Source organism: Ochotona curzoniae, unplaced genomic scaffold, assembly GCF_017591425.1.
Source record: "Ochotona curzoniae isolate NIBS_2020 unplaced genomic scaffold, NIBS_Ocur_1.0 scaffold_1037, whole genome shotgun sequence".
In the NCBI taxonomy this organism is placed as follows: domain Eukaryota; kingdom Metazoa; phylum Chordata; class Mammalia; order Lagomorpha; family Ochotonidae; genus Ochotona; species Ochotona curzoniae.
In genome coordinates this window covers 4,319,995-4,346,079 of record NW_024467083.1, presented here as the reverse complement: position 1 = coordinate 4,346,079, position 26,085 = coordinate 4,319,995, and the positions used below count along the sequence as shown (strand labels likewise).

Below are 26,085 nucleotides of genomic sequence, written 5' to 3'. Positions count from 1 at the left end.
TTGTTGAAAGAATATCAGTGTATACCGTTTGGAGATTAAGTTCGCTTAAAATTCCTTTGGGGCATCTCCTATACCAGGATCTAAAAGATAGTTTTTACGAAATGATTTATAGTTGGTAGCAGGCAAATGTCAATATGATAGAATCTGTGATTAAAAATATGTACGAGGACTAGAGGCAGTGGGTAGGAAAAAGGTGTTGCTCACAGCAAGTTTTATTTTTACTAACACAGGCAAAAAGGAGACCTAGAGGTCCAAACCCATATTCAAGCTATGGCATAAAATACCTTTGTTCCCTTTCCACACTCAGTGTTAACCCCATCAAGATTCCTGAGGCAAAAATAGCATTACTTTTACCTTCTGCACAGGCACTTGACATTCAGATTCAGGCACCAGTGTAGTGTTTTCACCGGATGGATGCATTGCAGTTGAGCCATTCAAAAGTTGTTCAGAGCTACCTAGAGGCAGACATTTTTAGAAGAGTACAGTGAGAATATATTTCCTCTCTTGCAGAATTTGCCCTTTTTCATTTCCAGCCACACTATGAACACAAAGCAATGAACTTTTTGGTGCTCTTGAACTTAGTGCTCTTAGTTGAGGACTGGGTACACTGTGAAACAAACATTTCTCCCTCAAGCTTCAAGCTTGAGGTTTACTGTTGTTAGTGTTGGCTCTTGTCAGCACAGAGTCCAACTGACATTGTGGCTGACCTACTAAAAATCTTTTGATTTCGAGCTACCACGCCTTGGAAGTTGGCAGGCTTAATGTTGGCTCCAGAGGTGCTCAGATTGGTTATGGCAACCATGCCAATCCTATCATTCTGTCCCCATACAAGGAACTCATGCATTTAGCAGCAGTCTGGTCCAGAGATGCTGGTACAAAATACAGCCTGAATGGATCATCTGAGAATAAATAAAATACAGAACACGAAGAACTAAGGCAGTAGACAGAATAGCCAGTGATGACAGCTTGCTAGAGGACAGAGAAAAGTACAGAATTTGACTCCCAGATTAAGAATAAACTATGCTAACTTGGTGCTTCTGAAGTTTTCATTTTTCATCATAGGTGAAGAAAATGATAAAAATAAATGTTTGAGACCTCATCAAACCACGAGATTAAGCTATCTTTGGACAACTTTATGACATATGCCAACAAAGTATTTGCTACATTTCCTGGGTATTTTCAATCATTCACATGGCTTCCCAGAGCTTCCATACACTGTCAGTTCTTAAATTATAATTCCTGTTATACATTATGCTTCTCATCTCTAGCTGTATATTTTCAATTACATATTCTATATTATCACACACTGCCCCAAACATCTTGTGTTTTTGATGGCCAACCTGTTGGTCATTTACTCACTCCAACAATGTCTATAAATTTCATTGCAAAAATACCTTTTGCAATGTATCCACATCCCTTCCATACTCACTGCATTAAGTTTAGTTGTAATAACTTCTTTCCTATAGAACTCAGCTTCCTTAATTGGTTCCAACTATATCAGGGCATTCTCATTTTAATCTATTCTCTATTTAATGAGCAGCATTAGCTATGCTCCTGGTTTGAAATTCCTTGTTGTATACCAAACAGAAAATAACACTAGGATTCAAGGTAAATCATGACAAAGAACTACTATACTCCAGTCATTCTCAAAATATCTGAAAATTCTACTTCCCCAGCAGAGTGCATACAAATATTTCATAATTCAGACATCTGCAGCTTTTCCTGAGAAGCCCTCCAGTTTGCCTTAGATATTTGCTTTCTTGAACCTTATTCCCTTATCCACAATGGGCTTAATATCTCCTCAACCCCTAACATCAGGTTGGGACAGGCAACATCTTCACGTCTATCAGGACAGATAGGATACTTTAAAAACCACAATCTAGCCAGTTTGAGAAGATATTTTGGTAAGCAGAAATGATGATTATGCAAGCACTCCTAACTCCAATCCCCTTAACTAAGAACATGAACTATCTTTGATATATATCTATTTTCCTACCTTCATAATCTCTAAATGTCATTTCCTGATTTCATCCTCCATTTCCAACACATGTTGGTGTCATGGAAGTTAGAGTGGTATTTCCCAAGTCTGCTTAGAACTTATATAGCTCACAGTTCAACTTATATAGCTTATATGGAAATAAAATGGGCATGAGATATAGAATGAGAGACAGAAAAGAAAGAGTGAGCTCCAACTCCAACTTTACTTCTCAAATATCCACAAGTGTCAGGCAGAAGCCGAGAACTCAATCCAAGTCTCTTCCCTGGGTGGTAGAAACCTAATCACTTAAAGCATCATTGCTGCCTGCCAGACTCTAATGGTAACTGGAATCTGGAGCCACGGCCAGGGTGCGAACCCTGGCACTCTGCCCAAGGCGGCTGGCATCCCAAGTGGTGTCTTCACAGTTAGGCTTCACGCCTACCTCTCAGCGGGGATTTCTAACAAGGCATTTCCTAGTTGTGACTTTTAGCATTTCTGCCCAGATAGTTGTTAACATTTTCACACACAGGTTTAGCAATCAGTTCTCAATCAAGATTGTTGACCTACGAATGTCATACCTGAAGGAGTCAGAACTTGTAAAGGTGAAATGTTTTTCACAATCTGTGATTGCTGCAATTCTGGATAAGTAAATGCTAACTGCTGTTGAGTTGGCGGCACTCCACACGAAGGTATGCCCTGATGAACAAGAGTATTTGTAGTAGGGGTAGTGTCTTGCACGGAAGATTGTACCTGCTAAGGCAGAGTTAAGTAAACTGGTTATTCAAAGTTTAACCACATAAGGTATGCAGCCAGAAGAGAAACATAAAAAGCAAGAGTATAATAATATCTTTTCAATATCACATGGCTTAATGCACATAAACCCATGTTTATCCCTATTATACAAAGAAACAGAGATTTAGTAAGACATTTTACGGCTTGTATGAGGAAGAACTAGTCAAAAGCAACGTTCTAAGTTACTAGTGATTTGTTTAATCTAGGTTTTACTCCTTTATGAAGCTTTTCCATGACGCAATAAAAAATCAAAGCAGTTTTTATTCCAAGTCTAGAGAGCAATCCACTTTCACTTTACGCCTTCATCCTTCCAGAATCAGACTCTAGCCGAGTAAGTTAAAATCATATGTGGGTTGGCTCACAAGGCCATCAACAAATTCTGATGTTACATTCAGGCAAGTACGAAGTACCAGCTTCAGCACCATTACAGCTAACATTTGCTAGCTTACTATATGTAAAATAACAGGCCTAGTCTTTAATATAGCTTTTAATTCTGACAACAGTCCTATAAATTAAGAAAAATTATCACCATTTAGTGTTTCCAGTAAGAGAAATGCTTTAAAATCTCACAGCTAAGTAGTGACAACTTTTGACAGTAACGAAGCCCAGTGACCCTATCCGCTAGGCTTGAGTTGTAAAACTCAAATTTGGTCCAGTATGAGGCTTAGGTGAGGCTACATAGGTGTATGAGTCACACCTAGGCTTTGCTAGCCTGAATAAAACAAATATCATAGGAATGTTTCTCTTAACAGATTTGTGGCACAAATCTCCAAAGCCAAATTTCAGGATTAAGTCAGCAAAAACATCACTTTCTGAAGTACAGAAGTGCGGTATTTATCCCCTTGTTGCTCAGCGAGTAAAACTGGAAAACTGTTGGTCACAAAGACCGAGTCCACAAGCCATGCATGCAGGGAGTGTTCCCAGATTTCTTTATAACTTGATGAAATTCTGAAAAATTTTAAAAAGATCCATCCATCTTATGCATCTATCCATCTGTCTGAAAGGCAGAGTGACAGAAAGCTGAGACAAATGGAAGCCAGGAACTTGAAATTCCATACAGGTGTTTCATGTGGGTGGCAGGGACCCAAGCACTTGGGCCGCTCTCTGCTGCCTCTCATGACTTACCAGCAGGCAGCTGGAACAGAAGTGGAGCTTTGAGGGCATGAAACAGCCCTTCAATATGGGATTCTGGCATTGTAGGCTACAACTTAACCTGCTGCATCCTAACATTGACTGACCCCTCCTCCCCACCTTTTAAAAAAATGTCATGATGCCTGTCCTACGGAAGGCCAGGCCAGATGCACTGTAAGAACTTTAAATTTATTTTCCTACCAAAATGTCACCTTACTGCACACTCAAGACACTATATGCCTTGCACACACTAGAAATCATCAAAGCTTTCCCTCTACAGCCTCTTCCTAAGTCTAAACTGAGGCTTCTAGAATTTATTTTATGATATGTTTAACAGTTATCTCTGATTAGCAAAAAACTGGTTCTCTATTTAATGTCCTTTGGGAAGAAGTTTTTGAATATGTAGATGACAATATTTTTCATGTAAATGAAAACTGTTTAAAAGTTTCCACTATTTCAGTGCATTTTTACATATAATTTACTAAGGTAACTCAAGAAAAAGAAATAATTAACTTACCTTTACATTTTCTTTAGATAAAGGATCATTCTTTTTTACTTCAGTAAATTTAGGAGGCATTTCTGCAAATGCACATAAACAAATATTTTAATATTTATCAGCTGGAAAATGAGCATTTTACAGTTTTTCATATAAGATACAAAGCGCTTTTAGAACACCGCTCATGTCAATCTGTTACATCAAGAAATTCTTAAAACTGCAGGTTTTTGGCATCTTTGAATTTAGTCAAATTTCCTACAGAGACACCTGCTTTTGAGCTTTTTTCTTTTTTCCATCATGGAATAAACATTCACTCACGGTTTCTCTGTGTGTTATGTTTCTGCCAAAAAGAGCAGTATATTATTTCACAGCAAAGAATTAAATCAGTGATAGTTTAAAAAGGAACAAATTGCAACAACAGAGGTTAACGTTTTAAACAAGCAGGACAGACTAACATCATCTTTTGCTAAGTAGTAATAAACAAAGCCATACATGGCTTAATTAAAATAATTAATCATTTATTATAAGCGAAGGGATATGTTGTTTATCTGAGATAAAACAGTCTTTTAAAATGAAATAATTTGGTTTCTGAGTTCAGGTCTGCTCTGCTTATAAAGCACTAATAAAGATCCCATCTAATTAATACACTCTTCAAGCCTTTTTGCAGACTCGACTACATAGCAACCAATGGGTGTTGTAGTACCTCCTTTACCTTTAGAAATATCTGTACAGCTGATAAGTAAGAAAAGAGGTATCTCCATGTCAGGGTGCTAAGAAATTCCTCTTTCTCCTACACCTGACCTCTGGAGCTATCCTCCCCAGTGATAAGCCTAGGTCAGAGCAATAGAAAGTACCAAAGTGCAAATCACTGCCTTGATCCATCTCTCCAACCCAGGGTTCAGTAACCACATGAGTGTTCTTTGCTTTAGGCTTCAGGGCACTAAGGCCGGTAAACACCAAATACCATTCAAACTTAACATGCTCTAATTTCAATAATTACCTTCTGCCTCCTGAAATGCCATCAGTTTCCATTGGATGTGTTACTGTTCTTTCCTCTCCTAAAATGTTTGATGCTGGACACTGTTAAAATTGCTAAATGCCACTCATGACATACTTTAACTTAAATCAAGTCTATAAAATGACATGAGTCATCTTAATGTCACTCAGCTAAGTATTACTTGAGTGTTGCAGTTAGGTGAAAGAGGAAGAAAAGGAGACAGACTGAAAAGATGAAGGATATTGATCCAGAGAGATTTTTCACATTTAAGACAGAAATTAGTTTTAGCTTTGAATAAAAGCAAAAAAGACTTCATTAATATCAATTATGTACATCTATTCATTTCTTAATTATTCAAACATACACCCCTAAGCTACATTATCCTATAATATAAACTCTTAAATATAATCAAAATGACATATCACATCAGTGCTCTGCTAAAAATATTCAAGGATATCACCTTAGATTTCTGACACATAACATTAAAGTTCAAAATTATTACAAAATTTACCTCAAAATCTGAACATACTGCAATAAGCAGTTGCAATTACAGTTTAAAAGAAAAGCCAACCAGTTTATATATTGTCATAAAACTCTTAAATATAAATTGGCTTCTCATTCTATTCTTACATAATTGACTTCACAAAGGCATCGTAAACTCGATGTTTGCCAATCCTAGCAGAGCTCTTTATTAATGGAAACAATCTTGAGCTTAGGAAGTATGCTTATTTCTCAATTTCAGAGGCTAGGGAATTGTGAAGGAACAGATGTGTGTAGTTTTAAATGAAAAACAATAATGACAATGTCAACTCACTTCTGCAGAGAACTGTGGAAACACACATACCTACCTTAACAGGTTCAAACTGGGTGACATCCTTAAAGCACTAAATACGTGCATATCACTCAAATCATATGAAGTGTCTAACTTTACATCCCCCTAAAATTTCAATATAAAACTGAACACTTTCATTTTAAAGCTTGCCGAAATTTTAATATCAGAATGAAGGAGGTTTGATTGAAAGCTTTATTTAATATCCAACACCCACAAAGCACTGAGATCAATGTTAAACATCAACAAGTCATTTTGGACTAAAATCTCTGAGACTTCAATAAGAACATAATGTCAAAACACACTCTGACGTCCTACACAGGAAAAACGAGTGCCTGGTCCTGCTTCTGTATTTTACATAAACACATCAGGTATCAACTGTAGATATTGGAGGACTTCCCAAAGTTCATCACCCAAACTATATTCCTTTGGTAAAAACAAGCAATTTGTTTTGGAACTATAAAACTTCACTCCCTTTTTAGAATGTTCTGGCAATATTCATCAAAGTGTGGGTAGTTATTTCAATATTAAGAGCAAGCCAGGCCTGGAGCCTTGAACACCTGGGATCTCATGTGGGCGCTGGTCCTAATCTCGGTTGCCCCACTTTCCATGCAGCTCCCTGCTTGTGGCCTGGGAAAGCAGTTAAGGATAGCCAAAGCCTTGGGACCCTGCACCCACATGGGAGACTCGAAGAGGCTCCTGGCTCCTGACTTCAGATTGGCGCAGTTCCAGCTGTTGTGGTCGCTTAGGGAGTGAATCATCGGACAGAATATCTTCCTGTCTGGCTCTCTCCTCTCTGTATATCTAACTTTCCAACAAAAATAAATAAATAAATCTTTAAGGGAACAAACCAATAGCAAACCACCTGTTCCTTTTTGCTGAAAGCAATTCATCAAGAGTTGGAAAGTAGGACTCAGACTGAGGGTCTCAACACGCAGCACATTAGGAGCACAGTCGGCGATGTGGTATGTGGGTTCAGCTGCCACTCGCAATACCCTCACCCTACATCAGAGTGCCAACTGAGCTCCCTGCTGCCCTGCTTCCACTCCAACTTCCTGCCACTGTGCGTGGGAAAGCAGCAGACAACGATCCAAGTGCTTTGGCTTCTGCGTTCCATATGGGAAACCTGGATGAAGTTCTAGGCTCCTGGCTTTGGGCTGGACTATCCTATCCCCAGCCGTTTCAGCCATTTGGACAGGGACGTAGAGGATGGAAAATTTTCAAGTACATGCAGTCAACTAATTTTTTAAAAAATAATTTAAAAACAAGCTCTGAGGATACTTGTAACACTCCACGCTCAATTCAGGAAGCCATTTGAACAGAAAATTTTACAAACATGGAGCAGAACTTATCACTACTTAATCAAGTTTGGGTCCTGATTTCTTTTCCTGTGAACTGAAACACTTTGTTGCTGAAAGATGTATGAGTTAAGTGATAAAACCTAATCATTTCTTTTAAACGTTCTATTTCACATGTCAAAGAATAATGTAAGACTTTTTTTGCCTACTCCCAGCCCTTTTCAAACCTATCCTCCTCAGCAAGTTAATAATGATCTAATTTCACATCAAGTTTGCCAGTCTTCAAAGCTCACATGAAAAAAGAAATTATGTCCTCACTTCAGTAGAAGACCTAGTTTGTAGTTCTACAAAGATAAATTATTCCTATTCTGACTTCACCTATGATGAAGAAAGATTTAAAAATAAGTATTAGGTAAACAGTTCAAAGATTCTACTCTCTGATTTACATTAAAGCCAGAAGCAAAAAGGCTTAGGTTTAGGTGACAAATACACTATAGGAATTAATTAACCCAGTAAAAGAAAACAGTGTATTTCTGTCATAGCTATTGAGTCTCTTTGTGTTTAACTATATAGAGCAAGTGAAACTTCTGTTTGTCACTAAGCAAGTACCTAAACTAAGCATTGAGACATTCAATGGAATTGTAAGAACTGTAAGGTTTCAATCAAAAGCACCATTACTGAAGAGCTACGCCATTTGCTTGATTTTTCTCTGCATTGTTGTTAGCCACCAGATTAAAACCATTAATTACATTCTTTCTCAGTTATGTTATGTTAAAGGTTACTGAGCATCAGAAAACCCTCAATAGCTCACATGTGCATGCCAACACAGAACATGCATGCTGGAATTGGTTTTTTTCTTGGCTCCTACACGTTTTAATTTAACATTTAATGTTTTGAAAGCTATGAAAAACATTTTTCAAAGGTTTTACACTGATGCCAATGTTTAATCAATGTGCCTGACTTTTCTGCATAGGATATTTGCTTATTTTCACGTCCACCAAGAACATAATTTAAATGAAAAAATATCAAATGACTTTGAAATATCCAACAAAGTACTACTTTCAGAATACAGCTTTTTAACCTCTGTTTTTCAAGAATTTGAAATTTCATGAAACTATCTGAAAATGATGATATCTTGTTTGAAATGAGAATTTAATGAAATTTCATATGTCAAACTTTGCTTGGAAATCATTGGTTAGCTATATAGTCAATGCTACTTTAAGTCTAAATTTTCAAATGTGCATCAATTGAAGTTTCTAAAACGACAGAAAAAGTTAACCATTTAAGGTAGAATAAGTAACTCCAACACTACTTAATAACACAAATGTTTTCCAGTTATTAACCTTAACACATGGGCAATAACTACATAGAGTATTATAGCAATGAAAGCAGCTCATAATACATAATGATGGTGAACAAGTCAGTAGTAATACCAGGGAATTTAGAAAAGCTATTGTGGAGATCTGTTTCTGACAACAGAAATCCTAGGACTATAACTCGGTTAGGATAACTGCAGATGGCCACACTGCTCTAAATATCCAGGAAGACAGTTATTTTAAAAGAAATTGAAAAAATTACTATACATCAATATTTATGTTATCAGAACATAATTTGTCACAAAAAAAGCTTTCAAAAAGAAAGTTCTTTCATAGAATATCAAAGAAATAAGCCTGCAGGTCATACCTTGGATATTCAAACCCTATGAGCTGAGGCTCTGGGAACCATGATTCTCAACTGTACTGATCAGTTCTATATGAATCATAATTGTTAAGCTAAGTTCCGGTTGATATTTTAGGTTATGTTTCAATAGTTACAGCAGATAAAGTTTTTGGCGTACAATTGTCATAATCATATTCTCTTATTCTCCCAACCCTGAAATTTTGACATAAAATTTGCAATCCATTTTTTGACAATGTTTTCTCCATAATTTAGCAAATTACAGATACCTTATTTGATAATAATCATTCCCACTGATATGGTCTGACTTGCCTAGTCACAATGTAGTTGTATTATTTAACATTTTCGCTGATGCGATTTTCAAAGAAACAAAAAAAGTGCTTTTAGCTTATACTTGAGAAATTAAGATCCTTAAAGAATTTTAATATGTATAACTGAAGTTAATATTTATCTATTATACTAAGCAATTAGATTTTGCAACTTACAACACACATAAAATAATTAAAATTTCAAGAATAAACAACAGTTCGCACTATTAGATTCAAAGTTATATGAACCTTACTGTCACAAACTGTGTCAGCATCATCCATAATGTAGGCAGATATTTTAAAATGTGTCTCTTGCTTTTATTTTAACAACAGTGTCTGAATTGCTTAATTAGAAAAAGATGACATTGTCTAGGAAAATCAGTTATAAAAAAATTGAATGGTATTGCTTTAAGAATAGAAGTGAGATTAGGGCTGAGTTATTCTGTGATTAAGGATAATATGGTGTATATATACATATGTATATATGTGTGTGTATATATGACATATAATATGGTGTATATACATATGTGTATGTGTGTATACACACATATCCCATCATTTTAATATTCTTCAGATAACATAAAGAAATATTCTCTCAGAAATTGATCATTCATATTAAAGTATTTAATTGAATACTTCTGCATATGGTACTCAAAGCACCTGTTGCTCAACAGTCAATATGTAATTATAAGTAATTCAAATTACTAGATAAAATAAGATAAAATAAAAGACAGTGCTCTAACTCATTAGGCCACAAATGCTTTATTAGATGAAGTTACAGCTGCTAATTACAATTTAAGATGCTAAATCCAACTTAGATTTTTCCAGTGCTGTTGTATGCTTAGATGTTAAAAAAGGAAATATTTATAGAGCCCTAAATTGATTTTAAAATGTTCCAGTATGACAAATTCCAACAAAGCTAAATATTTGCTCATTCTTACAAAATTATTTCCTACTATATATTTTTAAAATATCAAAACAAAATGTAGCAATCTGCACCATATTACTAAACAGAAGCATGAGTGAAACAGAATACACTGCAAGCCAATAGATCCTTCTTACTAAACTGAAAAATTGGGATGGTCATACAAGTGATAAGAATTCCTAACGTCACAATATTTTGCAAGGGACCTTTTTTGTTTAAAAGAACTGAATTTCATACAAAGAAACACTTCATGTAAAAACATCTAAAAATTGAGCAAATTTTAGGCATAAAAGTGCCTTATATTCTGAATCTGCTTTTTGCTCACTAATGATGGAACATACCCAGGTCAGCATCCTTGGGCAGCGATTGTCATCTATACAACTTAACAATGAAACAAATCCACACACAAAGAAAGCATGAATGATCTAAGCTTAATACAACTGATAAACAAGAAAATATAGTTCTTTAATATAACTGAGCATACCAATTTAAAGTACATTTTTCTATACATTTTTCTAATATTCAACAGTGAGGAAACCAGGAAAGTAAACAAAAAATCTCCCTTCTTGCTCTTGAAATGATCGTTCTTAAAAAAATAATTCAATTCAGAATGCTGCATCAGAATGGGACAGATCATGCAACACCATGGAGAGTAAAGAGAAAGGTGCTCTCAAAAAGTCTTTGTGTTTTATGAAAAGTGAAGACCCATATTTTATTTTCTGACATTTTTTGTTTTTCAGGTCTGCAATCACTTCTTAAGAGACTATTCTATCTTGAGCAAACTTACTTTTAACATGACAAACCTACAAGTAATATACGTGTAGTTTCATTTTATACAGTACCTCGTTAACGAAAACAGTTAAGATCGTCTGCATGCAATTAAATAATTAAATACATATTTTTTCAAAATGTATGTAAGTGTTAATATAACAAAAAAAAAAAAAAAAAAACATTTCCCTGCCAACAGATATGGATAAGGAGACAGCTAACCTGGTTCGGAATCACTGCTGTCGGAAGAACTGGAGTCGCTGCTGCTGCTTTCGGACCCTGAAGAGCTGCTGCTGCTGCTGCTGCTACTGCTGCTGCTGCTGCTCTCACTCAGACGGGAGACCGTTCCAACTATTGGAGCTGGTTCTGTCTTCTCAGCTACAACATTGGGGAACAAGAGCAGGCGCTGAGCAGAACAGCTCAACTGTCACATCTCTCCTAAGCACATCTGGCTGGATTCCAGCTTCCTGACAATGCAGACCCTGGGTGGCAGTGGACCTGCTCAGTATCTGGGTCCCCACTGCTCATACAGAGACCGGGATTGAGTTCCTGGCTCCACCCTTGTCCCTCCCAGTCCTCGCCACAGTGGATGAACATTTGGGGAGTGACTAAGGGTGCAATCTCTCTTGTCCCATTTCTCCTTCATTGTGTCTCTCAGATAAATACAGTTTCAAAACTTTTGTAATTACAGAATAACAAACGCATTGAAATGTCAATAGTCACAGAAGCAACTTATAAACTGACACCTACGTTTTACTGGACGTTTTCTAGCATTTAGCTGATTGTTGACATCGAGTAATCGCCTTTCCAGCTCCTGTTTTTTCTGTGAATTGAGTTCTTCTTTGGACTTCCCGGTTTTCTTGGCTGTGGGATTCAGGAGGAAGTACCATGAGAACAGGCAAAAATTATCACAAATATTGGACTGATTTCTGTTAATAAATGCAAATACATACCATGATACTTCAGTGGTCTTTTTCTCAAGCACCCTGCAACATATTTTTCTAGTTCTCTTAGTGTTGAGGCTTTCAGTGTTTCGAAATCTATCTCTATCTCATCGGGATTGGAATTTCTCAAGGCAGGCTCTCTTGACTGTATGATGTGAACCACTCGCCCAAGCTTTTCCCCAGGGAGTTTATTTATATCCAAACTTAGCTGTCTTTTCTCATCATAGTTCATAGGTTTGGCGTTATCTTCCTCTTCAGATTTCACAGCAGAGACCTGTTGCTTCCTCTTCTTAGTTTGACTGCAGAAAAAAATTAGATCCAGCCAAATTTACTTTGGCTAATGATATTTTTTACTTCACCACCTCCATGAAAAAGATACTCACTTGCTCTTGGATTTTTCCTTCGGTTTCATTAGCTTAAGTTTTTTCCGTGGATTTTCATCTCTGTTGTTTACTTTTTCTTTTTTCTTGTCCCTTTTAGACTTTTCATTCTTTTTCTTTGGCTTACGGAAAGGTACCTGGGATAGAACCTGTAACTGTTGATGAACAGCTTTAAGCTGATAAAAGAAAGAAATTTTAAACATTCATGGCTGAAAAATTAAAAGCACTAGATGAAGACACTCTAAAATAGAAGAGTACTCTGGGCAAAATTCATTTTATATTGAATTTCCGTCAAGTTTTTATCGCATTTCAAAAACTCACTGTTTTGAAAAGTACATATTACACTGCAAACACCATCAAGTACTCAATCTATAAACCCAAATATTCATCTAAATGATGCAGATCAACAACTATTAACAGTTCCAGCTCATCTTAAGTTTTTAATTAATGAGGCTTACAATCAGAGTAAGCGGGCCGAGCGGCGTGGCCTAGCAGCTAAAGTTCTCGCCTTGAATACGCCAGGATCCCATATGGCCACCCATTCTTAATCCCAGCAGCTCCACTTTCCATCCAGCTCCCTGCTTGTGGCCTGGGAAAGCAATCAGGACGGCCCAAAGTCTTGCACCTGTGTGTGAGACCTGGAGGAAGTTCCTGGCTCCTGGCATCGGATCGGCACAGCACTGGCCATTGAGGTCACTTGGGGAGTAAATCTTTGGACAGAAGATCTTCCTCTGTCCCTCCTCCTCTCTGTATATCTGACTTTGCAGTAAAAATAAATCTTAAAAAAAGATCAGAGTAAGCTAACTGTTTCATGAAAAGCAGCAAATGTTAAACATGTTCATGACAGGGAAAGAAGCTTCACTGCTCCATGCCTACAGCTGAAACCAGGAGCAAGGAACTCCACCCTGGTCTCCCACAGGTTTAGCAGGAGCCCAATTATTTAGGTCACCTGCTGCCTTCCCAGCTGCATATCTGGGGAGCTAAATTGGAAGCAGAGTAGCCTGGACTTGAACCAGCACTGATATGGGATGCTGGCACTGGAAACGACAGCCTAATTCACTGTGTCACAACACCAGTAGAAGATTTTTTTAAAAAAATAACAGCATTTTAATACTATACAGTTATTTGAGTAGAAAAACCTACCAAACATGAAAAACAAGCTAATTGTATATAAAGCCACATTTGGTAAGTGATCTGAATCTACACAAATCATAGGTATGTTGACAATCAAGACGCCATGGGCACTTGCAGCGGCACAGCTAACTACCTGCTCCTGAAGTTTTGCAAGTCGCTGCACTCGTTCATCTTCAGAATCCCCAGACGAGTTGTCTTCAGAAGAAGCTTCACTACTGCTTCTTCTACAAATGGGTTTGGCTGTTTCTGTTTTAATGAAGCACATTGCCATACTCTCAACAGGCTCATCTGGGATCCTCGCAAAATGCATTTCGAACACATCCTATAACAGAAAATTAGATGGTGTAACAGTCTATTGCTTTTCTGACTTAAGGTAGCAATACATAACACCCTCTAACAAAAAGTACACTACAGCATCATTCTCTGAACAGATTTTTTTCACTTCAAAATATAAAATATGCCTTAATGCTTTCATATGTTCGCTTTTTAACAGGAATTTTTCTCCTTTTTTTTAAGGCAAGAGAGATCTCCTAATTTATATGGGAGACATTCTTCCAAGGGTCCTACGATTTGTTGGAGCACCCTTCTGCCTCTCAGTGGTTTAGCCTTGGGAGTTCTTGAACATTCCCTTCCATTAAACATGGGTTCCAATCAACGTTATCTTAGGCATTTACCATTTTCTCTTTATTGATATTTCCCTAATATCCCTTGTATGAAGGTTCATGAAAGATTTGCTACTAAAAGTTGCTATAAATCAAGAAGCAAACAATCTCCCAGTAACAAAAATATAATTTATATGTAGTTCTGGAATATTCAAGCAAGGATGTGAGGGCTGTTCTTCATCTCTTGAGTTGATGGTTTAAAGCTTTCAAACTTTCAAACTTATCTGTACACTTTCAGAGTACCGGTAAGAACTCACTTGCAGTGTTCTTGCCATTGCCACCACTTCATGATCTGGAGGGTTGTATTTGTAGCAATTCATAAACATTAACCTAACATCTGCAGCAAATTCACAAGCATCTTTATATTCTTGATTGTCCATTTTCCCCTAGATTAAGAAAAAGTTCTAGGATTTACAAACAATACAGTTGAATTCAGTAATTATTTGAACATCTATCTTGTTTAACAATACAGACACACACAAGAACATAAAAAATACGATTCCTAATTTTTAGACTCTGAAAACCATCTGATGATGTGACACATAGACAGTGGGGGAAAGCATTCCAGATTAAGAACAAAATCACAAAAGCTGAGTGAATAGAGTATTTTCAGAAAATCATGTGTAAGCATATTTGATAGCAGAAATGCAGAAACTTTGATATGGGACACAGTATAGTCTTGACATTCTAATTACTAGGCCAAATGGCCACCCCAGAAATTCCTATTTTGGAGAATAAACTTATTCACAGAAATTAAGACATAAGTCTTCAAAGTGGAAGTGTTAATTTCCAGTCAAGATGAGTAAAATTAAATGTACAACTAAGGAAAGATTACCTACCAAAGAGAGCAGGAATCTTATACTAGCACCAACAGATGCCAGGATGTAGCTGCCGCATGCTAATGGAAAAGAACTGTCCATCCTAGAACCTTGTAATCTGTCATTCCAGAATTCTATAGTCTGCCATTCTAGAAGTGTAGTCAGTGTAAAAACTATTCAAAATGACAGCTTTAAGATACATAACTGTTAAGAGTGGACAACCTAAAAACTCCCATGGATAGTCACTAATTTTGTATTTCAACACAAAGAACATTTCTACAGAAGTGTAGAATCCAAGAAATATGAATAAGGGGCTAGTGTTGTGGTACATTATATTAAGCCACAGGTCGCCACATCCCATACGAGCAAGGTACACATTAAGCCTGCTCCAAGCTAACCTGGGAAAGCAGAAGATGGCTCAAACACTTGGCCCCTCACAAGACAGGCATGGATGGAGTTTCAGGTCCCTGGACTTGGCCTGGCTTGGGCACAGCTGTTGTGGTCATTTGGGAAGTTAAACAATACATGCAAACTCTGTCACTCTGCTTTTCAAATAAGTAAATGAAACTTTTTTAAAAAGATAATTCTTACCAATCAGATAGATTAAAAGGCAGGAAGACAATTAGAAACTAAATGTCTTACCAAAATAAAACAAAAAGCTACAGTTAGACATCAAATTTTGTTTTAAAAATGTATCAGAAAAATGCCTAAAATGCAGTCTAATTCAGAGTATAGATTATATTAGATATGGTCACTGAGATGCACGACAAAGAAACTTTGCATGTGCCCAATGATTAAAAATGAGAAGATGCATTATCACTCTGCTGACTTAAACTGTATTCATCTTCCTGGATTTTAAAATTTCTTCATAATGACAAATTACTTTTATAACCAAGAAAAGTTGTTCCACTTATTAGGGCAACAATTACCTTAATAGTTCCAAGATCCATTGGATTTTTGACAATATCATAGTAGTTATGAAGTCCCAAAGCATTAACATCAACAGGATTATAAAAGGGCCAGGCATACGATAAATGCTTCTTGGCAAGCAGTTCTTTCAGAATCTCACCACAGTGTCTTAATCGTTCCGTTACGTTAACACTTCTTACAACTTTATGTTGCTGTTGTGAATCCGGCAAAACATTGTTTAGCACACTTTCTTTCATTTGTGGCATTCCCACAGACTTTTTTTCAGTAAGGCATTCACTACTTGGTTTAATCACAGAAGTTGTAGGAGTTGTTGTATCTGCTTTCCTCTTGACACCCCTGGTAACCTAAAACAAAACCAAAATGATTTAAAGTGACATCTTCAGCAATAGTTTTCAAAAATTTTTTGATCAGCATCCTTATCAGCTAAAAAAAAGAGGATATTGCTGTCAGTCAATATTTTGATAGGCAGACATGGCTTTTTTTTAACTTTTATTTTTGATAATGTTTACATAGTTGATCAGGGCGGAAGAATCGAGGGTTAGGGGAAAGCAGGTGAGACCAGTGTTTCCAAATTTTCTTTTTCTTCTTCCTTAATCTGGGGGGGGGGAAGGAGGGAGATGAGGGGAGGAGACACACTGACCCTCCCATCCTTTCCAGTACCCAGGGATGGGGAATGGCCACCCGATATCAACCCAGGGTCCCCTGATGTGCAGCATCTACTTAAGCGGTTTTTATAGTTCTGAAATGCTGTGAATATCACCAATCCAAGGATGAGGAAATCCTTCCAATGTCCACTGGCTAACATAGTCTCCATTTATCCAGATATTTCATATCATCATTTGGTTGGGGTACTTGTCCATTTTGTTCTGCCCTCCTTCCCCTGCTGTAGTACCAGATGTCTTCTGCAGGCCCCCAGGCCCCAATAGGTCACCATATCCTCTGTGTGCATCTGGGCCTGTGATGATCCACTGCTCTGTCATTTCCACTGGGCCCTGCCAGACCCTACACCCATGAGGTTCATGGACCCAGCATCCACCAAGCAGCAGCCCTAAGGACCCAGGCAACCCCTGCCTACAGACCCCTCCAGAGCCCTCATCTCCAGGGCTCATGGACCAGGCACCCACTGCGCAGGTGGACCTGAGGACCCAGACCAGGTGACCCAGACCCCACCAGAAGAAAAATCAAAACAAAAATCATGGACATGGACAACTTCAGATTCTTCCACTATCAAGACACTTTAACATTTTAAGCTCCACCTAGAAAATCTGTAAAACATGGTGTCTGTGTTCACAAAATACAGAGAGAAGCAGAACTTGTACAGTTTAAGATTGCCAGAAACATGTATCCAATTCATCTTCCCCCATACCTGACCTTCTCCTTCCTAGTCAGAGGCTGACATGGACATACATCCCCCTCAACTATGTAAGCAATATTAAAAATAAAATTTAAACACAGATTGCTATATGTTGAAGACCAGTTTTCATAACTGTCAAAAAAAAAAGAACAGGCAATGTTCAGAGTTGCACTGAAATATTTCAGTAATCAATTATTTGAAAACTATAGCAAACTTACTTGGGTCATCATTTGTGAGCTAGAACTGGGTGGAGCTCCTTGTGCCATATTCAAGGGAGAAATGGATGTCTCTGGAAATACAGAGGGTATCACTTGCTGAGCAAGTACTTTTTCGGTTATCTTGGGGGATGTTTTTTCTTTAATGGAACTAACAGCTACATCCTGTTGGGCGCCTAGTAAAGAATGAATCAGTCAAACAATGTAAGACATTCAGTATCCTGGTTTAATTCATTGATTTCAAAGTTTTAGCAAAACAGTTGCACTCCCTGTGTCCTCTGAAATCCTCCCAAACATACTGTTGCTGACAGTGTTAGACCAATTCAAAGGTAACATTCAGAACGCTCTGCATCAATATCTAAGAATTTAAAATTGTTACAGATACTCCATCACTGGCTGACAGAATAAAAGGTGTGAATATGACTCTCTGTTCAAGAGATCTCTCAAACAGTTCTGCCAGCAGAGTAACTGTACATGTTCCTTGGTCCTATATCATCTCAGAAAATGCTAGGACTATTTAGCTCACACCACCCTGAAAGACAGTATTTCAAAAGGTCTTCCTTCCATTAACACAATTTCATTCTTCTAATTGCTCAAGTGAAAAATTTTGGAGTCATTTCTATCAAATCCAGCACACCCTGTTAGCTTTATCTTCCTGTCTAAAAGCCAACCACCTCTCACACAAGTAGTAATTAATATGGTCAAAGGCATCACCAGTTCCCAACTGGATTACTGCAACAGCATCCTCAAAGGCTTTTCTTTGCTGGTACAATCTATAGCCTATACTCAAAACAAAAACCAGAGCGATGTTTTAAAGCACAGATCAAATGTTTCACACCCTCCCCTACTTTTCCTCATTGGTCCCAGGAAAGGCCAAAGTTCTGACAACAACTTCCTATTACGACTTTCCCCTCTCCCTTATTTCACACAAACCCACTGACTGCTCTTGGTGACCTTAAGTTTAGCAAGCACAAGCAGTCTTTGAGAGTCACTATATTTATTTACTATTTTCATTCTACTGGAAAAGCAGAGACAGTAAAGCAAAGAGGGAAAAGATCAATCCTTTATCCACAGGTTTTCTCCTAATGCCAAGGATGAGCCAGGCTGCACCCAGGAACCCAGAACTCATTTTAGGGCTCTCACATGTGTGGCAAGGACAGGTTTCCCTGAGCCATCACCTGCTGCCTCCCAGAGCATACACTCGCAGGAGGCTGGATCAGCAATGCCACAGCCAGGACTTGAAGCAGGCTCTCTGATCTGGGAAAGAGGCATCACAAGGAACAGCTCAACTGCCATACCATGCACTAACTCCTGCAATGAGGACTCCTGGAAATGTTCAGGAGGGAAAAGCGGTGGGCAGGCAGTTGGCCTAGTGCTTTTGTTGTGAACATTCTGCACTGGAGTACCTGGGTTTGAGTGCTGGCCTCAGCTCAGGATCAGACTCCTGATGATACAGATCCCAACAGGTAGCAAGGCTTGGCTTACGTAAAAGGCTCTCTGTCACCCATGGAAGATGTGGAGTGAATTCCTGGCAGCTTCAGTCCCAGCATCAGCCATGGCAGGCATTGGGGAATGGACCAGAGGATGGGAGTTCTGTCTGTCTTTGCCTCTCATACAAACAAAAAACAAAACGGAAAAAAGGAGGGGGTGGGGAGGCTCCCAGGAAAATACATTTATTATGAAAAAAAAAAAACTATATTGGATTTAAAAAGTGTTTACACCAAAATAGGCCTCTCTTTTAATTCTTCTTAATCCAAAAATTCTCTGAAAGAACCCTTGTGTTTGCTCTGCTAGAAGATATCCTCATGGCATCTCCCAATACTGTTTTCAGACTTTTAGCCAAACCACTAGAACAACCTTCTCTTGGCTATCCTACCACTGTTTACTTCTGGCTCTTTTATTCTGCTGCATTGTTCCTACACCATTGTCACATTTTACACAAAGTATCCCTGCTTCTGCAATTCTCGATAATCTCAGGAAATAAGCAGGTCTGAGTGCACTTTGAAATCCCACTGATATTCCTCAATATTTGATGTCTCACCACTAACTAGAACTGAGGTACCCAACAGATTCAGATATAACTATATACTTGATACTCCAACTGTTGTTCTTTTTAACTCAAGAGCTAAACAGATCTGCATAGAAAAGAACATGTATACTTACTTATGTCTGCATCTCCAAATAGGAAAAAAAAATTCTAAATGAATAAGGGAATCTGTTTGGTCATCCCCATCTCTTACCCCAAATACAGTACTTGGTAGTAAGAGAAACACAATAAACATTTATTACATCTTATTTGGCATTGGCTACCATCTCTAGGGCACAATAATGAATCAGACAGACACAGCTTCTCTCTCTGTGGAGCATATTGTTCGGTGTAAAAAACAGAAACTACAAGTAATCAAATGAATATCAAGTGATACAAGGTCCTAGAAAGGCAATAAGCATGGTGCTGAGGAAGTCAGAGCTCTGTCATGGCCAAGGAGGGCCCGACAGTTACAATCAGAAAGCCATCACACGGTGAAGCAGTAAGCCAGCCAGGGAACAGGCTAAGTGTGGAGAGGGTGGCAGCGCAAACGCACTCCGAGGGAACCAGTGGCTGAAAGCCCTTAGTGACACTGTCAGTCTTCTGAAAACCAGGCTGAGCTCACGGTCTGCAGGCAAAGTCCAAGAGCTCGGCATCAGCATCTGATCCCAACTGGCAAGAGCCATGTGTGTATCATTCATGACAGGAGCCATCCCATAGCGAGAGACAGACACTCATGCAATTCAAGCCATGAATACTGTAATAGCTTCATGATGACAGAGGTCTTTTCTTTCTTTTGTAAAGATTTACTTATTTTTATGGGAAATGCAGATTTATGCAGAAAAGAAAAAAAAGAAAAATCTTCCATCTGCTGGCTCATACTCCAAATAGCCACAATGGCCACAGCTGAGCATATCTGAAGCCAGAAGCTGGGAGCCTCTTCCAGGTCTCCCACATGAGCGTAGGATGCCAAGGCGTTGGACCATCCTCTACTGCTTTCTCATGCCAGAGCAAGAAGCTGGATGGGACATGAACTGCTGCCCTCATTGGTAACAAGGTTCCTACACATGAGATTTGGAGGATACATTTAGTGAAGCCACAGATCACAGTGACAAGAAAGTAGCTCAGAGAATTGGGCAAGAGCCAGCTCATAAAAGGCTGCAGGATGGAATTCCAATTTCATTCTTCATTGAAAGCCAAAGAGATCCTTTAAACATGTACATGATGTGTCCTACCTTATTTCTAAGATATCACATTACTATTAAATAGAAAATAGACCAGGCCCACAGCACCCAACAGCACACACAAGTGCTGGGTCTGGGGGCAGGACAAGTCAGGTCATAACACTCATTAGCTGGGTCTGGAGACTAGCCTCACGGGGTTCTGGAAGGTCATCTCGCCCAGGCCAGGGAATCCTGCCGTGGGCACGAATCTAGAGTGGGCCAGTTTACAGCATCATACCTGCTGGTACACATAAGAGTTGGATCCAGAGAAGGGCCTAGTAGGAATTCAGGGGGTCACTCCAATTGGCCACGCTACCCCCCAAGGAGCCTGAGAACTGGCAGGATGATCTGGTCTGGTGGGGGGGGGAGGCCTTAGTGCCTTCACCTGGAAGGCTCCCCAATCTCAGGGAACATCCTATGGATTTGCGGTCCAATCACGGAGCACATGTTGCAGGACCTAGCCACCCTCATTGCTGACTCCAGAAAAAGAATGAAGTGCATTTCCTGATGCACATGGAGGACAAGACAACCAACTCCTCTAATCCAACCAAACAACTCTGTGACAACAGATGGAATATGTCTTACAAAATGACCACTTGTGGCATACGGATTAAGCCTCTGCCTGCAATGCGGACATCCTATTTGGGTGCCGGTTTGAGTCCCAATTGCTCCACTTCTCATCTAGCTCCCTTCTAATGTCCCTGGGAAAGCAGAGGAAGATGGCCCAAGTGCCTGGATCCCTGCACCATGTCAGAGACTTGAGGGAACTCCTGCTCCTGGTTTTGGCCTGGCCCTAGCTCGTCCATTGCAGCTATTTGAGAAGTGAACCAATGGACAGAAGACCTCTCTCTTTGTCTTTCCTCCTGTTCTCTAACTCTGATTTTCAAATAAATTTTAAAAAGAAACAGAAAGGGGGCGGGGGGGAGATTTCTTGTTGTGGCACAGGAGATTAAACCTTACATCTAGACCTAGCTGCTCTAATTCCCATTCAGCTTCCTGAGAAGACAACAGAAGGCTCCTGCCACAACTGTGAGAGCAGGATGGTCTCAGCGTTCAGACTGATTCAGCTCCAGCTGATGTGGAAATTGGGATAATGAGGCAATATATAGAAGATTCCCACTCCCCACACACCATTTTAAATACTGCTTTTTAAAAAAATTAACGTACTAAAAATAGGTTTTACCTTGCCATAGATAATAATTTAAATCAGCAATAATTACCAGCTGGCTTCAACAACGTAAGTGCTACTTACAGGGATCTATGTCTTAGCTAGCTTGCAAGGGTTTAATTTCATCCTTTCATTAAAATGTCAGACTTAGGATTAGTTAAAACAAACTACAAGTCACGACCCACCTTCAAGGTCTGTCAAGAATAAAGTACAGATTACTACCAACAAAACAATGTCTACCATGAACCCACCACAAAGCTTCCCATAACACCCTCTTAACCATATACTTAACATTTACAACCATCAAAGAGAAATCACCTTCTTGATTTTTCTTTTTGTTTAAGATTTAATTTAAAGTCAGAGTTACAGAGAGGAGGAGACAAAGAGGTCTTCTATCTGCTATTTACTCCCCAACTGTAAGGGCCAAGTCAGGCCAAAACAGGAATCCTGGAATTCCTTCTGAGTCTCCCATATGGGTGTCAAAGGCCCAAGAACTTGGGCCATTTTCCATTATTAACCATATGTGTTAGCAGGGAACTGGACCGCAGAGGAGCAGACAGGACTCAAACAAGGATGCTGGCATCTCGGGCAGCAGCTCAACTCATTGCACCACAATGCCAAAATTTTTATTTTTAATATTATGAATGATGTAACAGAATGATAAAGAAACTTAAGCAAAATTATACAACTTGAGTTGCCCAAATATAAACCAACATTTGATGTATGACATTCTTGTTTTAGCATCTGTAACAGATCCATCTGAGTTTTAATATTCACTTAATAATTGTGTATTCAAATAGTATTTATCAAGGATCAGCACTGTGATGCCATGAGTTAAACTGCCATCCCATATGGTAAACCAATCCAGATACCTGTTGCTTCATTTACAATCAAGCTTCCTGCTAGTATGTGTGAGAAAGCAGCAGCAGGCAGCTCAAGTACTTGGGCCCTGCTACACATGAGGGAGGCATAGATGCAGTAACAGGTGCCCAGCTATCGGGAAGAACCAGCTGATGGAAGTAAGGAGAGTGAGTGTATTCCCCATCAGCATGTCCTTTCAGAGTGAGATTTACAGAGAGAAACAGACAGCAACAGCTTCCATCTGCTGGTTCATGCCCAAAATGGCCACAGTAGCCAAAGCCAAGCTGATTCAAAGTCAGGAGCTTCCTCAAAGGCCTCTCACACTAGCCTGGGAGCCCAAGGACTTCAGCCATACTGTCTCAGCCTATAAACTGAGACAAGATTGGAAGCAGAACAGCTGAGACTCAAATCACCACACAGAGGATGCCAGCACTGAGATGAAGGACTAACACGTTAAGCCACCACATCAGCCTCCATCACTTTCCTTCTAAAATAAAAAATAAACCTTTTTGCTTGTTTTAATCATCAAATATATCAATGTTTCTCTTTAGACCCAACAATGTTTCTTCATCAGGTACATGATCTCTGGGTACAGAGAAGGATGGACACATCAGCACTAACACTGAAGAGCCACTGGGAATAGTAACAGCAGCTACTGGGCACTGTACTGAGCACCCACAACACGATGTGGCCAGGCAGTGGGAAACCTGTTCCATGCCAAAATCAAGGCACTCCTCTCTCCTCCTGCATGACCGCCATCCTGTGATTAAGGCTTAGCTGAATGCTTCTATGGGACATTTTGGCAGCAGAAACTAGGCACAATAGGATCCAGAAGGACATCTGGATGTGCCAGTGAGGGAATCTGGACTCAGCTCAGGTCACTTCAACATACAGATGTGCAGCAGGGAAAAAACTCTTCACCATCTCACCTTTTTTTACTCTTTCCTTACCGCCTACAACTTGCTCTTCTTGTGGCATCTGAGACAATTTCTGCATAAACAACTTCTCCAGAGCCTGCGCCATGAGAACGATGTCATCTCCAGGCTGCAAGATACAGGACATTCACTGTGAGGAACAACACCTTCTGGTCACTGCATCAAATGGCTTGAATTTAGGCATTCGGAGAGGAGGCCACGACACAGGACCACTAGACACTATGAATGAACTTGAGAAACAGTGAGACAGCTTGCATTTTAAATTCTATCAGGCAAGTCTTCATCTTCCAGAAAGCACGACAAAATTACAACCCAGCCAGTCCTGACACAGAAAGGGAGCAGAGACTTGACATCTCGCCCCACACGCAGGTTAAAACAAAGCTTGCTCATTGGCCATGAGGGTCACTTACGGTTTTACCTCAACAGTTCTGGTTTTCAATTAACCAAATACTAAGTCAACACTGGAGTGCAGACGCCTTTTATATCTCAACTCTTCTGCCTTTTTTTTTAAAGCAAAGTAAATTATAAAACAACAGTTTGAAGTGAAGAACAGTTACTTCTAAGGTAGGTGCCTTGGGAAAATCACCCAACTTCATTTAAAGATGTTTAGAGTGAAAAAGGACCCCTTCGAACTGTCGCTAAATTAAAATGAAGTTGGTAATAATCAAGAGAATCACTGATACTAATTTTTTTTTGAAGTTCAGAATGTCCAAATAGTTTTAAATCTTTTATGTACGGGACCAACACTTTGGCTCAAATGGCTAATTCTCCATCTCTGGGTTAGGGCCCACCTTCTCTACTTCTGATCCAGCTTCCCACTAATACACACCCCACGAGGCCGCAGGCAATGGGTCAAGCTCTTTGGTTTCTGCCACCCACGTGGGAGGCCTGGATTGAGTTCTTTGCTTTAGCCTTGCCCAGCCCTGACCGTTGGGGTCCCCTGAGAAGTGAGCCAGGGGATGCAGATATATATAAAATTCCTTATCTCACACTGTTTCTTTGAGGAAAGCAAATTAAAATAAATAAAAATTTTAATAAACAACTTAGATACCGTATAAGTTTGAAAATGATACAGTACTCCTTTAAGGTATTTTACTTTTAGTTTCATACTAGTTCTATGTGGGGGAAAACTCAAGCACACAGACGGATGAGAGCAAACACGGAGACTGTTTAAAATGTCTGCACAAGGACCCGGTGTGGTACCCTAGCGGCTAAACTCCTTGCCTTACAGGCACTGGGATCCTATATAGGCACGGGTTCTAATCCCAGTTGCTCCACTTCCCACCCAGCTCCCTGCTTGTGGCCTGGGAAGGCAGTTGAGGACAGCCCAAAGCCTTGGGGATCTTGCACCTGTGTGGGAGACTCAGAAGAAGCTCCCAGCTCCTCATCAGCTCAGCTCCTGCCTTTACGGCCACCTGGGGAGTGAACCAGTGGATGGAAGAATCTTCTGCCTCTCCTCCGTAAATCTTCCTAATAAATTTAATAAATCTTTTTTTTTTTTAAAGTCTGCACACATCATCTTACAGGCTAATGCTTTAACACAAATGCAAGCATTAAATCAGGTATAATAATGTATCTGATCTTTAAATCAACTTGTTAGAAAGTTTAGAAATGGGCCCGGTGCAGTGGTGCAAGTGGTTAAAGGTCCTCACCTTGCACCCCGGGATCCCATATGGGCGCCGGTTCTAATCCCGGCAGCCCCGCTTCCCTTCCAGCTCCCTGCCTGTGGCCTGGGAAAGCAGTCGAGGACGGCCCAAAGCTTTGGGAACCTGCACCCGCGTGGGAGACCCGGAAGAGGCTCCTGGCTTTGGATCGGCATAGTATCGGCCCGTTGCGCTCACTTGGGGAGTGAATCATCAGACGAAGATCTTCCTCTCTGTCTCTCCTCTCTGTATATCTGCCTTTCCAATAAAAAAATAATAAAAATAAATCTTTAAAAAAAAAAAAGAAAGTTTAGAAATGGTTAATTTATTTGGCTGCTTAGGTTATGGCCAGGGTCTCCTACCACAGAATTTAACCAAGATTAGTATATAATAGATAAGGTTTACCATTTATCTTCTAAAAAATAGTAGGAATTCAGTGAGAAAATATTTTGAAATAATTTGCTTGTAGACACTAGCTATTATTGCTATTTTATATCTTAAGAACATAAAAAGTCATTACAATGATTCAGGCAAAATATAACAAATTGAACATATACTGATTTGCAAAAAATTATGAAATCCGGAAAAAGACA

The 26,085-nt window shown here is 39.2% G+C and overlaps 1 protein-coding gene across 2 annotated transcripts in view; it reads right to left on the bottom strand.

Annotated features, from left to right (window-relative positions):
- The window catches only part of BRDT (bromodomain testis associated), a 48,518-nt gene that overhangs the window by 10,842 nt on the left and 11,591 nt on the right, over positions 1-26,085 (bottom strand). Inside the window, exons 6-18 of one of the 2 annotated variants that reach the window (XM_040998525.1) lie at positions 23,836-23,958; positions 18,165-18,168; positions 17,640-17,812; positions 16,067-16,411; positions 14,577-14,705; positions 13,791-13,979; positions 12,527-12,699; positions 12,153-12,442; positions 11,950-12,063; positions 11,422-11,577; positions 4,419-4,480; positions 2,557-2,731; positions 355-455 (exon numbers count right to left, since the gene is read on the bottom strand). In XM_040998525.1, the coding sequence (XP_040854459.1) occupies positions 355-455; positions 2,557-2,731; positions 4,419-4,480; positions 11,422-11,577; positions 11,950-12,063; positions 12,153-12,442; positions 12,527-12,699; positions 13,791-13,979; positions 14,577-14,705; positions 16,067-16,411; positions 17,640-17,812; positions 18,165-18,168; positions 23,836-23,958 (2,034 nt within the window). The remainder of the gene's footprint in view (positions 1-354; positions 456-2,556; positions 2,732-4,418; positions 4,481-11,421; positions 11,578-11,949; positions 12,064-12,152; positions 12,443-12,526; positions 12,700-13,790; positions 13,980-14,576; positions 14,706-16,066; positions 16,412-17,639; positions 17,813-18,164; positions 18,169-23,835; positions 23,959-26,085) is intronic. The other variant, XM_040998524.1, reaches the window with a different exon arrangement.